Genomic DNA, 17302 nt, shown 5'->3' with positions numbered 1-17302 from the left:
GCTTGAATCCTTTTAATCTCCTTGTGTTTTCATGACTCTCCTGTTTTCAGTCGTTTACTCCCTGAAAATAGAGAAGATAAAATATTGCGTAAGGAGCAAACTCAAGTGTGGAAAGAAACGAGTAAACGAAGAGTAAAGATTCACAATGAAGTGTTGATAGACGAGCGCGCATTGACAAGTACAAGACAAAGATTGACAAAAAAATGTTATTTTTATAAAGAAGGCCAAACTCTCGTAGAAAAATTCCGCTGCGAACCTAGCGTCTCGTGTCGTTCCAGAACTAGCTTCTCTCGTAAATTTTACTCTCTTACTATAAAGCATACGGTTGTTCTGAAGTTCAACATTAAATGTAAACCGAGTCCGGCAAGCGGACGTTGTAGTCAGACTTGGAGCCGGTATCTTAGGTTGAAATATTACCTTATAAAGGTAGAATGCAAAGAAATTGAGGCTAACCATTGGCAAAAATGGATGTCAACCGACTTCTCGTCCCCAAACATCGACGCCATTTCTTCTCGTGTAGAAGGGAACAGAACACATTTTACTCCGACGGCAGATACCTCAAAATGACAAACAAGGACCTCAGATCAGCAATAGTCATCATGAATATGGAAAATAACATTAGACCAATCAGCTAAAAGACATGCCACGAATTTTTAATGACAATACCCTTTGCACGCTTTCTCGGGCAAAACGTTGCATTTCCTTTGTTTATATGGAGCTCACGTGAACCCGTATGGACTGAACAAATAACTGAAAAGGTCATTTTTCAAGTATAATAAACCTTTTTTTTTTTCAATTCTTGGATGCGTATCTCTCCGGCTAGTGATGAATTTGGTAGCGTTCATTTTAACATTCAAAGACACAAAAACTAATTAACGACAAAATCATTACAATTTTTCTTTCCCACTATCCATTCATCCTCACGCTGCACTAAAACCGCCGTAAGGCCGAAGTACAATTTGTATTCACGAAAAAATAAAGGCCAAATTAAAAACCAAGGTAGTCTAAATCATTAACAAGGCGGAGTCTCAACGAAAAATCCTTGTTCTAAATTTAGCTATAGCTAGTTGTGTTTCGTGTTTGGCGGCAAATGCGACCTGTGACCACGTGACATTATCGGTGCTTGTCTAACTAGTGCCAGTCCCAGACATAGTCGCGCTTGCGGTGAAATTTGCACACAATTTTGATGATGAAGAAAAATTTCTGCTTTCCCCATCACTCTACCTGTGCATGGAGGGAACTCACCGGAAGTCGAGGGAAACGTGGGGGGATGTGAATAGCGGAACGCACGGAGAACGTGCGATGAAAGCTTTCATAGCTGGTGACGGTTTGTTCTGAGCCAGAATAGAAACATTAGAAAACTCAGGTTTTCGATCAGACGTACATCTTTATAAAATTTGTTTATTAGGTCCACTGTTGCCCTTTTTTACAAAGATTCGAGTTTATTTTGCTCTCGTTTGCACAAGCTGATCCACTCATTTTAGCCTATGCATATTGATTACCAGCTCAAAAGAAACGGGGACTGACGAGACGAAGGGAATGCTAGATGGGAACTTTACGGTAAGCCAGGTTTGATCGCTTATTTCTTGAAGTGTTTTTATTACTAAATAAGTTGAAGTAAAAAGGAAATATAAAAAATGTCAGTGTGAAACAAAAACAATATGAGTTTGACACGAGCATGGAATAAAGAAGAAAAAATTAGTTCCACGATCTGATGCGCATCTGAACTTTGCTTGGGTGCTTTTACTTCATGAAATGACAAAAACCACCTGGATACGGAGGATTCATAATGAACTTGGCCATTTACTGGGGTCATATTTACTGGGTTCAAAGGTTCTTTGAGCTATTGGCGGGTAATCGCGTCCACGCGAGACTGCGCTTTTGGGCTCAAATGGATCTTAAAAAAGGCGGATTTTATGTCACTCGCGTGACTGCTCTTTCAAAGGTTGCATTGTGTTGTACCGCGCTTTTCATGTGGTTTTACTTAGCGGCTAAGCTGCGCTATGGCCTCATGGTTAGTCATGCGCTGGTCTTCGGATCGAGCGGTCCGAGTCCGCGCCCTGGCCGGCGACATTGTATTGTGTTCTTGAGGAAGGCACCTTACTTTCACAGTGCCTCTCTCCACCCATGCGGGTGTATAAATTGGTACTAGCGAATTCAATGCTGGGTGCCAGTGGATGGTAACCCTCCCATCCCGGGCCTCCCATCCAGTGGGGAGTATAAGTACTCGTAGTCTGTTCATGCTACTGAAACCGTAGATAAGCTCAGGCCTGATGGGCCGCTTGGCTCGTATGCAGACGTTACCTTATCTTCACCAAAATGCCTTTATTTTCACGAGCGAAAATGCAGTTCAACTTTGACAACGCGGTTTTAAGCTTTCTTATGCTTCGTGTTCTACGTAGTCTACTTGCCTTAGAAAGGCTTCAATTTACACTACATCACTATTGAGATATTTACACCTCTCATTACCAGTAGCTTTTCAGTATCATGCACTTAACAGGCTTTTCTTTTTTCTTCATTTTAACGCCTACTGTCTACTACAAACTGTTTCTTTATTAAAATAAAATTCGTAATAAATAACTGTCTATTTATGGCGACGCCTCACAGGATCAAACCTAATGCAAAATAAGTAAAATCAGCAGCAGCCTGTGCAGCAGGCATTAAACGGGGGAGAGGACCTGGAGGAAGGGAGAGTAGGGAGGCGTGGGGGGAGAGGAGGAACATGTTCCTTCTCCTTCTTTGCCTCCCCTCACCCTCCCCTCCCCTGACCATCACCGTTTACGCCTACACCGCAGTCTTAACTCGACAGCTTATCCTTCTCATTTGTATTAAGTTCAGCTCCTGTGAAGCTTAGCATTTGATCCTGGCCTAACTATACCAATGATTTTCTACGTAAAAATGTATGGCTGCTCAATAATGTAAACATACAGCAGTCTACAGTCTACACGTGACAGACAGAAGCAGCTGAAAACGTGAAATGCTTAAATTATTTTTTGACACACAGTCAATTCATAATGGCCAACTGAAATTCGCTCTAAGTCCTAAAAGTAATATACAGTCAGATGTGTTGTAAAAAATTAACACGTCTTACAGACGGATGATGAAAACAGAGGATGTCATCAACTTAGAGATAAACATCTTACGATGTGCACTGTCACATCATCTTCTCTATAACAGTAAGAAAGTCACAATGTGCAATTCCAGAAAATATCCTTACTCCCCCACAGAAGGGATTGGCATTTCCTGGGGGGTGGGGGGTCCTGTAAAACCAAAAAATTCAAAGAAATGTATGAAGCTCAATTGGAATTTCCAGAGGGGTGGGGGGTCTTGAAAAAATAGATATTTTCTGGAGCTGCACAATCCATGACAAGCATTTGTGTCAATATCTCTCCTATGCAACACAAAAACAACTATGAGAAACACAGACACCACCAAAGCCAAAACTTACAACAAGTGTGTCATTAATGAAATATTTACAAATTAGCCTTGTTTCATGTATATCTATCTACAATCCAATTTCTACAGTCTCAAACTCGGCCTGTCTAGAGTGTTTTCACATGACGTCGCGGCAGACATACATGTATTGGTGTCCCAAAACAATGCAAAGGCGGCCATGATGGTGTCTCAAACCAATCTTGCAGGAGTTGAACTTTTTTCTTACGTAAGCAAAAAATGTGATGGCCACATCGGTGAAAACACTATAACTATTATGTCTGGTTTAGGACTAACACTTGCAGCTTATTTAATGATCAGTATATTCCACATGTCTTGGACCCTTCCTAAAGGGGTTGGTGAATGATTTGTTGGACCTCTTCTTCCTGTCTAAGGTTCCTAAGACAAATTAAAAAGGATTTTAAAAAATACAAAAAGCTCTAGTTCAGTAAAGTGTATTAACAATAGTTTTCTGTGATTTGGGTTGCCTTGCAACAACTTAGGTGAGAAGCTGGGCTGAGAAGTGGACAATATTCAGAGCAGGTTACTGTTATGTTTTTTTGTCTGCGATTATGTACATGAAACCATGTTTTAGTGATGCAAGCCAGACTTAACATTGTCAAAAAATGGCAAAGTCAGTAATTAGCAGAGTTTACAATTTCAATCAAAGTAAAGATGGCATTGTGGCCTAAATCCCTTGCAGATTAACTCACGATGCCAGTCTATCACAGGGTTACCCCCCAGCATTTAATGTGCTGGTACCCCGGGTACAACCAGGCGCTGAGATTTCCCAATCCTGAGCCAGGAGCTAGTGACACTCCTAGAGTAAGAGGAGGGGGGGGGGGGGGAGGTACTGAGAGAGTGAAGCGTCTTGCCCAAAGCTAATTTATTATGATGAATCCACTGATATGGAAACCACTGTGTTAACTGTAAGGCCAGTGAACCTATGAGCTAATCACAGGGCAGAAAATGAATATTTAATGGTTTTGAGCATGATACATAATATACCAAAGACATGTTAAAGAAAATCAAAAGAATAATGCAAAGCACAAACCTTCAAGAGTGGAGAGACTGAGTCGTTCCATTCTACAACTAATTTTGCCACCTGTTCAACAAAACAAGCCATGAGAGGGTTAATGAAATATCACGTTTACTTTGGTGGGGCTGATGTCAAACCTCATTTAAACAACTAGGCTTAGCTATACTATTTCAGATCTGCCAGGCAACTTAAACTTCCAATTTGGTCCAGAACCATACAGCCATACAATACAAAAAGCACTAAGGGTATTAAATGATTTACAATACTTTATCTTATTTTAGCCTGCTTACTAAGTTAAAATGGAGAACAGACACTTTTTGAGAGCCTAAGTGATGCACACTTAAGACACAAATCAAAACACTAATTCTCTACAGGTTAATGTGATTTTTAAAGTCGAGGACCAGATAGAGCAATGACTACCTTGCCACTAGTAAAACAGATCGAAGGACATCAATTTGGCCCCAAGTCTCTTACATCTGAAGTTAAGTTACAGTTAACGGGTTAAACAATGTTCTGTTCCTTTTTACTCTTTAAAAATCGTATGCCTCCATCCTTATATGGGTACATGTTTACAAAACACAATGCTGCTATGTTTAAGGACACTTGTGCATGTCTCTTTTAACCAGGTTCCACTACTGTATGTGATTATTTTTATCTTCTTTATTTAAAAAGCAATTGAAATATAATCAGATTTGACAAGCAAATAATATTTGGACTCACCTCGTCCATCATCACGGCAATTCCTGTTGATAAGTAGTAAAGAGAATGACAGTGTCAACCTTTGATAAAGGTCTTACTGAACACTATTTACTAAAACTAACTGTTAAAGTTTCAAGTCTGTCCTAGTTACAGGGATTATGCATGCTTATCACTGGGTATGCTTGTTACAGTGGGTGAAAGTTAATCTCAGTTGCAAATACACTCAACAGCTTTAGCATTAACATGAAACATCAGTTACGCTTAATGATTATCATCAGGTCTCATGTATTGTAATACTGTTTGTGACTGGTAAAATAACTACCTTCATTATCACTTACCCTCCAGGCTCATCACAAAGAACACAGGATTGTACCATAGCATCCATCATTTCTGCCTGAAAATATAATCAAAAACAATATTACAATAAGATCACAATATTGCCATGAAAAGAACAGCACCCAAGGCAGTTGATAAAAACTACAGTGAGTGTGCTTGTTACAAATATTCAATCAATTGACAAGTTTTTTTGCCACAAGCTTTTTTGAGCTTATACATGTAGAATAGTAGGGAGTCACCTTCCCCATAAAAGATCATGTGATATATTTTGCAGTTTATCTACAATGTAATGTTTCAGGAAATAACCTCACCACTCCCATGGGGAGGATATTTGGTTTGAACCCCCTCTCCCAATCCCCTAGTTCTGGAAATTCCAATTTTCATCATACATATATTCCTTTAAAAAGTTTGGCTTTTAAGCCACCTTCCCTCACTCTTGTAATTTCCAAAAACCCTCCTTGGGGTGGGTATGGACATTTTCTGGAACCACATTGTGTTGAAACATCAAGGGGCTCAAAACAGTTTCCTACAGAATTTTTTTAACCTTTGCCAAAAGTTGCATCTCATCATGCTTATTAAAATTTGATAAATAAAAGAATTAACTGTGCTGTTTTTGAATTATAAGTCCCTAAAGCTGTAACTAAGGGTGATTTAGCAAGTAATACTGTTGCTATGGTTACCTGTTGTGTCCCGAAAATGATAACAATGCGTTCACCAATGATTGGGCAGTTTTTTGAAACCATGATTTTTAGCATCAAGTGATAAAGAGTGGTTTATAACGACCCATCAAAATCTAATTGCTGGAAACTGTTTTGAGCCACCTTAAATGCATCTAATAGTAATTATTATACAATAGATGAAGATTTTGGTAACTTCTTGTGATCACTGAGAATAGAACTGAATTGTTTTCTAGTATACAATCCTAGAGCTCGACTATTAAACATGCTGAATTGACATGATTACAAAGAATCTTGCTAGTTAACTGGTCAGTAATTGTTTGTCCTACCTGTTTGGAGAAAATCTGCAGCCTTTGCGCTTCTGTTGGATCACTGCTACCTTCTGGAGGATCAAACTCCAACCAGAATGTGTCCATGCAGCCAGGTTCAAGAGCTGGAGCTGGGGTATAATCCCATGACAACTCCTCAAATGCCAGGCTCAAAAGAATATCCTTTACAAAAACAAAAAGAAAACAAGCAATTTTAGCATCAATGTTTACCTCTTAGAAAAAAATAAAGATATATATATAGCTAAATATCATCTTGAACTTGAATAGAATAAATCTTTGAGAGTGCTCAACCCTGAGAGGAGCGGTAATTATAATGGTCAATGGTAGTAAGATTCGTTAATATTGCTTGATGAGTGTGGTCATTCTTTGTCCATACGAAACAGCGTTGTCACAATAAAACGATGAATTGAAATCTTACTACCACTGACCATTATTTAAGCAATAGACCACAAGTTTTTATGGTTTATAGGCTGATAAACCCACACAGGATGTTGGAAGAACACAAGACGAATTCGTAAATCACGAGCTGCAGGCAAGTGATTTACATCTTCTTTGAGTGTTCTTCCAACATCCCACGTGGTTTATCAGCCTATAAACCACAGAAACTTGTGGTCTATCACTTTTATATAATAATTCAAAAGACACGTGAAATTTCCATGAGTTTGCTGGCACAATAAACCATAGCTGATTGACCAATCATAGTGCACACAATGATTTAATTATTATATAAAGCTAAATATCATCTTTATGTTAACTTTGTATTTTTGACATTGAAAAAGTTATGATTCTGGGAAACTCTAATGCCAAACAGTCAAACTAAAAGTTCTAGTTACAAAACATCACCCATTTCATGGCATCATCATGGTAATCACGTGATTTCAAGTGCAATTAAGAAAAAATTAGCACAGGTAAGAGTTTTAAAGGCTAATAAAATTCCTTACACCTGTAGCATGAGTGCAATTTGTTGTCTTTGGGTTAAGATTTACACTTGTAGTCATTTATTCCAAATTGCATGAGAATAAAAAAATGATTACTTGTTCATAATTGACTTGAAAATAGACTATTAATAAAAGGTCTTTGGCTAACCATTGTCTACTGAGCCAGGCTGCAGTGCCCTGGGCCTACCAACTATCTTCGAAAATTTCTGAAAATATTTGCAAAACCTCTGAAAATTTTGGAAAATCATCTTGAGGAGATCTTCAGCAATCTTTGGATGATCCTTAGAAATCTTTGAAAGGGTTTGGGTGATCTTTGGAGGCTCATACTGTATTCAGAAGGGATCAGGTGATTATGGAATCATTCAAAAAAGCTCTAATGTTATTGTCTTCTGTTGTCTTCTGTTAATTGTGCGGCATCTACATACATTTTTGTTGTCATCAATCACATGGACCCGCTCTCTGTTAATGGCAACTCTCACAGGCAGGTCGGAATTCCCCAAAATGTTTGAAAACACAGAAGACGAGGGACGTTCAATTTGACCTCGGAAGAAAACACTCCTGTTTAAACCAGAAGAGAATCAGTTAACATAAAATTTAACATAGTATTTAAAGTACAGTTTTATGAATAGCTATATTTTATATGTAAATGCTGATCGCCAGTTAATACCAGTGATCCAGTGATCACTGATTGGCCTTTCAGGTTAAATAAAGTCTTTTATTTCATTTTATTTAAAACATGATCAGTGCCAATAACAACTAGCACATGTATTATATGTGTAAATTTATTTAATATTAATATTAAAAAACCTACCCATAGAAGGAAAATCCCCAGCAATATTCCAAGAACATTTTATGGCAAGCTTTGACATCTCTCACTTTGTTGGAAACATCTTTATACTGCTGCAGGAGCTTGAGTTCCAGAGATGAACGAGGTGACCGACCACGAAACGACCATGTGGATTTGCACACCCAAGCTGGTAGGTAATCCGTCAACTTGCTCCTACAAAAAACAGATTGTGTCTCATTATGGAGCAAAATTTTTAACATTGTCATTGCTGTTGTTGATTCAATACAGAGGAAATTAAACAATGACACTAAAATAATGATTGTCTACTGAGGCCATGAAAACTATTCCATGTTATGTGTATTAACCGTTTGCAGATTACTTGTCAGATACCATTCATCTTTAATTCTCATGCTTTGTGCTACACATACATTAACTTTGCACTTTGAGAGCTTTCAAAGAAGGATTGAGTGGGAGTAAATGGGATAAAAGTTCATGAGGATGGAAAGGGCAAAAAGCAGTGTTCTCAAGATGTTGGTAACTACACAAAAATGTAAGAAAAATAGTGAAAGATAACAGAATATTTTGCAACTGGTAAAGCACAAAAAGAAGGGCCGCACTAGGGTGGGTGGTACCCACGCATAAATGTGACAAGAAAAGAAAGAGTTGGAAAGTTTGGACTCAGTCCTTCCCAGCCTTTAACCCTAACCTTTAAAAACACGACAAAAGTAATGCACAAGATTTGAACACTGTACTTAAAGCCATGATGTAACATAATAATTGTATGTCAGAAGTTGACAACAATAAAGATAAAAACTTACTTGAAAGCACCAGACGTGTGTACTTCAGGATCAAAAATGCCATTTTCAATGAAAGCAAGAATACCTCCCAGTGTCAGAGCATCTTTTGTGCTTATAGGATAGTTCCCACTCAAAACATTGTATTTAGCCTGGAAAAAAAGAATGAAACAAGAGAGTGTTCAAAGTAAAAGAAAAAGAAATCGAGGGGATCATGTATTTGACAACAAACACACATCAGTTGAATACTGTGCATGTGTGTTGTGATGCCTACCTAAAACTGATCATCCTTTTTCAAGCTTTTTATTAGTGGTGTCTTGCATTCAAGATATGTACATGCAGCACGTCTGGTTTAAACTACAGATAACTAAACCCTCATATCAAATTAAATCTTATAAAACTGGCTATCAAGCTATCCCAGGAATTTTGAATAAAAATGAGTTGTTGAATTTTTTATGACCTCTAAATCTGAGCTTCCTAGTCACCTTTTGAAATTTGTATACTGTTGTGGAGAGACGCACTGTGAGAGTTAAGTGTCTTACCCAAGAGCATAACACAATAATATTACCCCAACCAGAGCTACAACCCTGACTTCTCAATGTAGAATCCAGTGCACTAACTACAACGCCACAACTCCTCCTTAGTCATGTCATACTCATCTGTCTTTTTATTGGTTTTTCATGTAACATAGAACTACTATTATGATAAAGCCATGTATTTCACTAGCAAATCGTGCAGGGTTCAATGCAAAATTAAAAACTAAATTAAACCCATGACAAACACACTAGTTACCTCTTCAAACAATCTTCTGATAATTCTGTCATCCCTTATCTGCATGAAAAGAGAGCAATTAAGTACTCACTTATGTTGCTTCATACTCATGTATTCAGATAACAATTACAGGTATGTAATCTAATAATAACAATTAACAAATTATAATTTTTGATCATTTAGTTTCAGTGCTACTGCAGTCCAAAAGATAGGACTGAAATAAAGTAACAAAAACAGCACAACATGTATTTTAGAAATTACCACATAATCTTAAAACAAATTATATTTCTTTATTTAATTCAACAGAATAAAAATTATGAATTGGTAGTAATTGTTACTTACTCTCTTTTCCTCTGCAAGGGGAAAAAATGAATTCCTCTGGTAAGACAGAATTGGCTCATCTGAAGAAAGAAGAAATTGTCAATGGTAAAAATTAGTGATCATTGTAGGGTAATAAAATTCCAACCAGTTAGGTCAGAGAGAAATAAAATCAGAATGTATCCCTACAAGAAAAAAGTGCAACAGTTACACACCTTTTTCAGCCACCTCTTCAGGTGTATTGGTAAACTTCTTGAGTAACTCTGTCCACACCTTACGTAATCTAAACGGCCTGTGATGAGCCTTCAACTGAAGCTCTGCAATAGAACAACACAGTCAAAGCAATATAAGATACCTGACAAAAAGTCTGCAAGTCAAACTACATTAGAATTAGATTAGATACATAGATAAATTAAAGGCACCTTGTCATTCTTTCAAGTTTAAGTAATGTCCTTGAGGACTTGGCATAATAATATACTGTCAGAGTTGATAGTTAACTCTTTCAAATCATATTATTTTTTATCAGATGTATAACATAGTTTTGTATCTACATGTACTTACGTAAGAGAGGTGAAATAAGCCACACACAGAAAACCTGCGAGGCTACAGGAGGAAGAGACAGATTTTCTGACATGATTGTATTGATAGTTCCTGCGACAGTATTCTTTCCTTCCTCAAGATTCAACAGACGGCCTGACTTTTCCACTAAGAATACAGCCACAGTCAATGCTGAAAGAAAAGTCAACAGGTTTAAAATGCAGTGCTTGTATCGGCATTCCAGATAATTTTTTCAGTGTAGGGTGTCAATAATGAATTCCAACAAGTCAATTCCCACTATTCCCACCAATTCATTATAAATTTTCTATTACTTTGTCGGGTCATGTAGCTGACCTTGTTGGGGTTTAGAACTGAGACCCCTCACTTATCTGGAACACTGACTTGTATGTGGCTGGAACCATTACTACACTTAAGTGTCTGCCTTCAGGAGGTGTTTGATAGTGGAAGTTCATTTGTACATGTAAGACTGTGAGTTAAAATTGTTGAAGAGACCTTCAACAGAACAAACATGGCCAAATATTTTCCATTAGTGGATGTTCAGAACAACTAAATGATTAGAAGCCTCTGTTAGTACTAATGCTTTATAACAGATTTGTTGGTTTTGATTCTTGCAATTGTTCGAGAGATAATGCCTTTTTATGATTGTTTGACATGTACAAAATTAACGTACATTGTTTCCTGTTATTCTCTTTGGCTCACACATCACTAGATACTGTTTACATTTGTCAAAGTGCGGTATAATGAAGCAATTTTTACTCACGTTGGTGGGGAAGCGTTCCAACATAATCAGATCTGTTTCCCCATGAAATGGATTTCTTGATAGCAGTATTTGTCTTAGGCCTTTTCACAGCAGCACCTTCCTCAGAATGCAGCCTTTTGAAATCAGGATGCGCTATGTTTGCCTTGCCCACATGGGAAAGTTCTACTGCCTGAGCAGCCATTGTGGTCTAAAAAGAGAAGAACACAATTAAATGAGCCAATTTTCTATCATCAAGGTACTGTAACAAATGGAATGTTGAGCCTCAAATTTCTAGTTATATTACAAACTCATGAAAATCTGATTTTAGCTCAAGAATTCTAGAATTCTGACATTTGTATTGTCATGTAAATCATAGATTGCTTTTGAACAAGTGAAGTACATTCTAGAACACAAATATATGTTGTCAAGTGCACGTTACTGACAGGAAACCTTGTGGGATTGACTCCATTAAAGAAATCACTATAATCAACATAATTAAAAGTGCTTGCAGCCAAAAAAAAAGGCAACTTCAGTAACCTGGGAAATGGAACCTTGATCAATTGTTCATTTCAAAGTATGAAAATCATGATGTAATCACACAACTTTATAAGTTGCTGAAGGGATCAAATTATTGTTATCTTGCAAATGCATCTATTAATCAGTTCACCCTTGATTAAGTTTATTCTATTCTTGAAAGATCTGGGTCTACCCCTTAGGCTTGAGAATTCTTTCTTAACGAACTTTCCTTAAGCTGATATTGAAAGCAGAGTATAAGAATTACTGCACCTCACACAAGAGCAGTATCTTCTAACTTAATGCACCTAAACATTTTTTAGGAGAGTTAAGAGGAAGGTGGGGAGGGGGAATCTTATCACCAAGTCAAAAAAAAGTGTTGAAAATGAAAATTTGTGTTCACATTTCTCGAAAAAGTACTCTATAAATGTTAAATAGAATTATTTATGCTTCAATCATGATTTAGATTCATACATGTACATGTGGGTCACACAAAGGCCAATCACAAAGTCACAAAATAACTCACTGTCACTTGATAATAATGATAGTTTAAGACTTAATTTATATTTGTATGTGTGTAATAATTCCTGTATATTCACAGACAAATTGTAAATGGTTTCTATATTAAAGGGCTCTTTTCCATAGCAGCTGTTTCCCAGTTTCACTAGCAAATTACCCAAAATTTGTGCTTTCCCTAAGTTCCTTTCTTTGCTCTTTGATTTTCCCATACACTCATCAAATTTCAAGTCACTCTTGAAAATTTTCCACAGACAACAACTTGAGCTTTTCCCACATTGGTGGTTTGCATGGCCTTCTAAGAGTCGGAAAGATTTTCAAGCATAAAATTCTTGTCAGACCTTCATATTTCAACGTTCTAGGATTGTACACACTGAAGTTCCCATTTCTGAATTTATGCAGGATTCATCTGTAGGTGTGTTTTTAGACACCACAAGCAGTTGAACTTGTCAGTCAAAATTTTCTCCTGATAATTTTAGTCTAATAACAGAATATTGTTCCTTTTTGGGATAGCATAATCAGCATAGACAGAAAAATGCTGATACATGGTGGTACCTAAGCACATCCATTGAAAAAACCTAAATTACATAGCCAGACTGACTGGCAATTTCAATTTAGTATTTTAAGAGCCATTAATTACCAGTGCAACATCCTGTCGCACTTATCTTGGACAAGGATTACAGAATATTTGTAATCAATGCTTATATGTGTTAACAAGGGTATTTTTCTTCTGGCTAATGTTTCAGCTGCTTCAATTAAATTCTCAATAATTGACTAAGCTGAATACCAAACCACATTGTAAGGCACATTACATCATACCATTGATTCAAACTTTCAGTAAAGTTCCATGAACCATCTTGATAACAAGAGTAAAACCTGGTTCTTAAGATATTAAGTTGAAGAAACATTAGGTACTCGGAAAAAAAGGTTCGTACATCAATTGCTTGTCATAATAAGCTAGGCCAATAACCGTCAACCCACTGCACGGGTTGATCAAAGCTTATTCCAAAAACGCCCACATCTACCTACCATGATCCTTATACCTGGTGTTTCCACAAATTGTCAAAATTGGATCTACTCTTCTACTATTTTATACCGACAGAAAACGCGGTAAATGCCTATTTTTGGTATAGCTGTCAACGATGCGTGCGTAAAGGTGCAGACATGCTAATATCTTGACATGTTGTGTAATCCACATAGTGGTGAATTCAATATTTCTCAAAGGGGAGCTTTGCTACATGTACATAAAGCAGGCTTACAAGTATTTTAGATATTGGACTTCAGTTCGATGTAAATTCAAGTTAAATTTTTAAGGCTTAGCATGCTCTCCATGAGTCTTTGCCCCCTAAATATGAGCCCAAAATACGCGAGATACTTCAAATTAAGCTTAGAACTGAAAACTGACTTGAACTTCGTACTCACTAACGAAAGTCTGTCGACAATTCGAGACGACTAATGGCCTCGCTCAATGGCATTTTATGGTGAAGGCAACATGAATTTCGAGCAGTTTTTCGTCACTCATTTAAACCCAAAGTTTAAGAATAAGTAAGCACCTATTTTCGCCGACAAATCTTTCATGTTCCTGACTTTCAGACACCAGCAAATACAGTATACACAGGTATACAGGAAGCTTGAATCGTTAATATGTTTATACACAAAATTAACATGCAGATCTCTCCAGCTTTGTCATCTGAACACGATCGTAACACGCTAAGTACAGAACTCACCTTGAAGAGAAAAACTTAAACCACAATTTGACCAAGAAATAGAGGGAATTCTTCCAAATGTCCGCGAAGAATCAGCCGCTAAATGAGATGTTCCGTTTGGCTGCGGATCTTGAAGTCAGGCGGATACAGCACTCGTGACCTTTTGGGGCCAAGCACTATTTTGACGAAAATGTCACACCCCCACAGCTATATCAACTGACCATTACTCGTCAGAAAGTACGGAAAACAACTTCAGCCTTATGTTTTAGGCCAAAACAAGAATGCTATCGTCTGCTTCAATTTTGCGAAGGTGCTGAAATTGTCAAAGCCGTTTCCATACCCATAATGCCGTTTGTTTAGTGGGACTTCTCCCCTCTCTACCCGTGAGAAAAATGTTCGCACGTGAGCAATATTGTGACGGTGCTATGGTATTTTTCGCACGTTACATCACGGAAGCTCACGGAACCGGCGCAGGTACACACCCCTGTGTTTGTAAAATACGTTGAGTTATGTGCCTCAAGGGCCAAGACGTGGGCAAGATAACGTTTAGAAATCGATAGAAAGCTGATCCTATTTGTTTTGGCTAGCAAGCTTCTGGATATCAGTGAGCATCACACCCTCACCCTTTGGAACGTTGTTCTGTTAGACGCGGAAAATTAATCACAAAATGCATTTTTCGCAGTATATTTAAACGTTTACAAATTTTGTTGAATAAACCGTGCAGAACGGTTTTCTGTTGACTTTAATAACATATTTACACAGAGGTCAATACACCAAGAAACTGCCTCAGCAGCCCTCGCTCAGCGAAAATTCTTCCTCATTGCAAAAAAAAAAAAAAAAACGCGCTCAATGCAAATACCAGGAGAATATAGACAGCCATGTCATTTATGATGTTCGACACCGGAAAAAGACAACTGAAAAAGATGCAGTTATTAACATTTTGAGCATACTTCGTCGTGTTTCGCAATCATTAGAACTTCATTTAACCTGTGACGTACATAATGAGTGACGTCAAAGTCTAAACATATAAGGAAATGGCATGACCCGTGACGTATTTGAGTTCGTGACAGAACTTACTATGGTATGCAATATCAAATGTTTACGACATGCGATCTGAACGTAATGTTACGTAAGAGAGGAGAAAGCGGTTCAAAGAGCTAGGGATAAGACAGTTCTGCTAGAAGTTCATAAATCACTATGTACGTTATGTACTGGCTAATAATCTCTGCCTCAACTTTGAATGTTTGTTATTCATTTACTTTAATTTATCTAACTTCTTGTTTTTCCACGAAACTAGCTTCGGTAGATGTCTGTTCGCCAGCTGAATGGGCTAAATTTAACCAAAATATTTTCTGCTAAATATTAGATTAGGTGTATGAACTCTTTTCGACTCAGCAGGTTCTCGTTCACAAACCTCCACATTTTTCAAATCTCTGTTTATCCGTATTTTGTTGTGTATCGAAATAAAGAAACTTGAAGCTCTCGGAATTCAATTATAAAAAGATCCCCCAGCCAAATTTGAAGCTAATTAACTGAAACTTAAACCTCCCATCCTTCCTTTTGTTACATTAATTTTCTTGATCTAGATTCTTCCGACAAATGTAAGTTGCCCCGTAAGGCAGGTAATGAAAAAAACCTCAAACACATACACAACAGGGAAAGTGGATAAGGACGCGACCAAAATATTCTCACGTATACATTTTTTTTTTTAAATTTGCCATGCCGTGGTACTATAATGTAAACATCAACTTTTGCCAAAAAAGCAAAAAACAAAAAAAAAGAAAACGGGGGTCACCGTGCTCATTTTGAGATAACCCGCAATACAGACCATGCGTTTTAGAAGACATCGTTATTTTGAGACGATAATAATTTACAACTATCAGCAATAAAAGAAGCTACATAAGGGAAATTTAGATCAGGTGAACACACTCGGTTCAACAAAACTAATTCATTGGTTAAAACGTTTGCAGCTGATATCGTTCTTTGAGGAACAGCAGGCCTTGGAAATAATCCACATTGGTCTTGCCCGTCCAGAAGAAAACTTCGGTCGCACGAGAGCAGAAAAGGCGAAATATTTGTAACTTCTCACGATACCGATTTTTTCTGTTTACTTTTTTTATTATTAAATGGAGAAAATTAAGAAAGGACTGAGTGATCCATGAAAAGAATTAAAAGAGGGGTCAACAACCATTTAAGAGAGTAAACTGCAGGGGAAGTTAACGCAAACGGTGCGGCAAGCCTTTTACTTGCCTGTTTTCTTCATCCTCTATCCAGTAGTCTTGTTGCTTAGCGACAGTTCGTTAGTCAGTAGATTTTCAATCCAAAAAGATTTATATTTTAGATGAAGTATTACTGTACCCGAGAAGCATTTCTAGATTGAACGGCAACTATTTGGTAAATTAAGGCTATGAGCCACATACAATGGAGTTTCTGAAATATAAAATTGTTAGTGAATTATTTTTCTTTTAAATTCAAATTTTCCTACAGACGTATCGCACATAACGCTTCAAATTTAATCAAGTTAAAGGTGATAAAAACCGGAAATAGCGTTGTGATTATTCGTGTAGATTGCAGTGTAGCAATATCGTCCCGGAGTCCTCGATGGTTGTAACTGAAGAGGCAAAGATATACCGCGGAAGTTTTTATTTTTTGTCAGGGAGAGGGGCGGGGAGGTGGCACACGTTGGAGGGCTTCTCGCTCATTCCTCGCATCACTCGCTCATCTTCACATAGAGTTACTTCTCCGAAACGCAAATCCATGAAGAACAATTAATAAGGCGCGCACTTTTGATCTCTGTGGTGTGCAGATAATTCATCCCCTCTTGTACGGTGACTGGATAATTTGGTTCCCAGGGCACTTATTTACTTTCAGTAGCTGAGAGAGGGCACTTATTTTCTTTATTTTTTGGCATAAACATCAGATGCGAAAAAGCTTTTTGATGAACAACGATAGATAGTAGAATTCAAGAACTAGGCGTTTTCTGAGTAATGACTCCATTCTTATCATGCTAGTGCTTATCCAAAGACAATATGTTCAATATTACTCTAACATAAGAATGCAGACTACCTAATTGAACGTCTTCACTGTTACTTCCGAGATTGGACAGGGGGTACTTAAACAGAAGGAGCTCTTATAACGACACGGAAAAAG

At 37.5% G+C, this 17302-nt stretch overlaps 1 protein-coding gene across 1 annotated transcript; it reads right to left on the bottom strand.

Annotated features, from left to right (window-relative positions):
- Window positions 1-1167: 1167 nt before the first annotated feature.
- On the bottom strand, window positions 1168-14792 carry LOC145483496 (putative FERM domain-containing protein FRMD8P1). The gene is made up of 14 exons (XM_081462016.1): window positions 14174-14792; window positions 11439-11625; window positions 10682-10849; window positions 10336-10437; window positions 10145-10203; window positions 9824-9862; window positions 9056-9183; window positions 8262-8450; window positions 7876-8008; window positions 6513-6674; window positions 5509-5564; window positions 5192-5214; window positions 4487-4537; window positions 1168-3831 (listed from the first exon to the last, which is right to left on the bottom strand). Exons 2-14 carry the CDS (start codon window positions 11617-11619, stop codon window positions 3743-3745), a joined length of 1380 nt encoding a protein of 459 aa, XP_081318142.1. The 5' UTR covers window positions 11620-11625; window positions 14174-14792; the 3' UTR covers window positions 1168-3742.
- Between the last annotated feature and the right edge of the window lie 2510 nt (window positions 14793-17302).

The sequence above is a fragment of the Orbicella franksi genome, chromosome 4 (genome assembly GCF_964199315.1).
Source record: "Orbicella franksi chromosome 4, jaOrbFran1.1, whole genome shotgun sequence".
Classification (NCBI taxonomy): Eukaryota; Metazoa; Cnidaria; class Anthozoa; order Scleractinia; family Merulinidae; genus Orbicella; species Orbicella franksi.
Note: the sequence above shows the minus strand (reverse complement) of the source record. Positions and strands in the feature narration are given on the sequence as shown.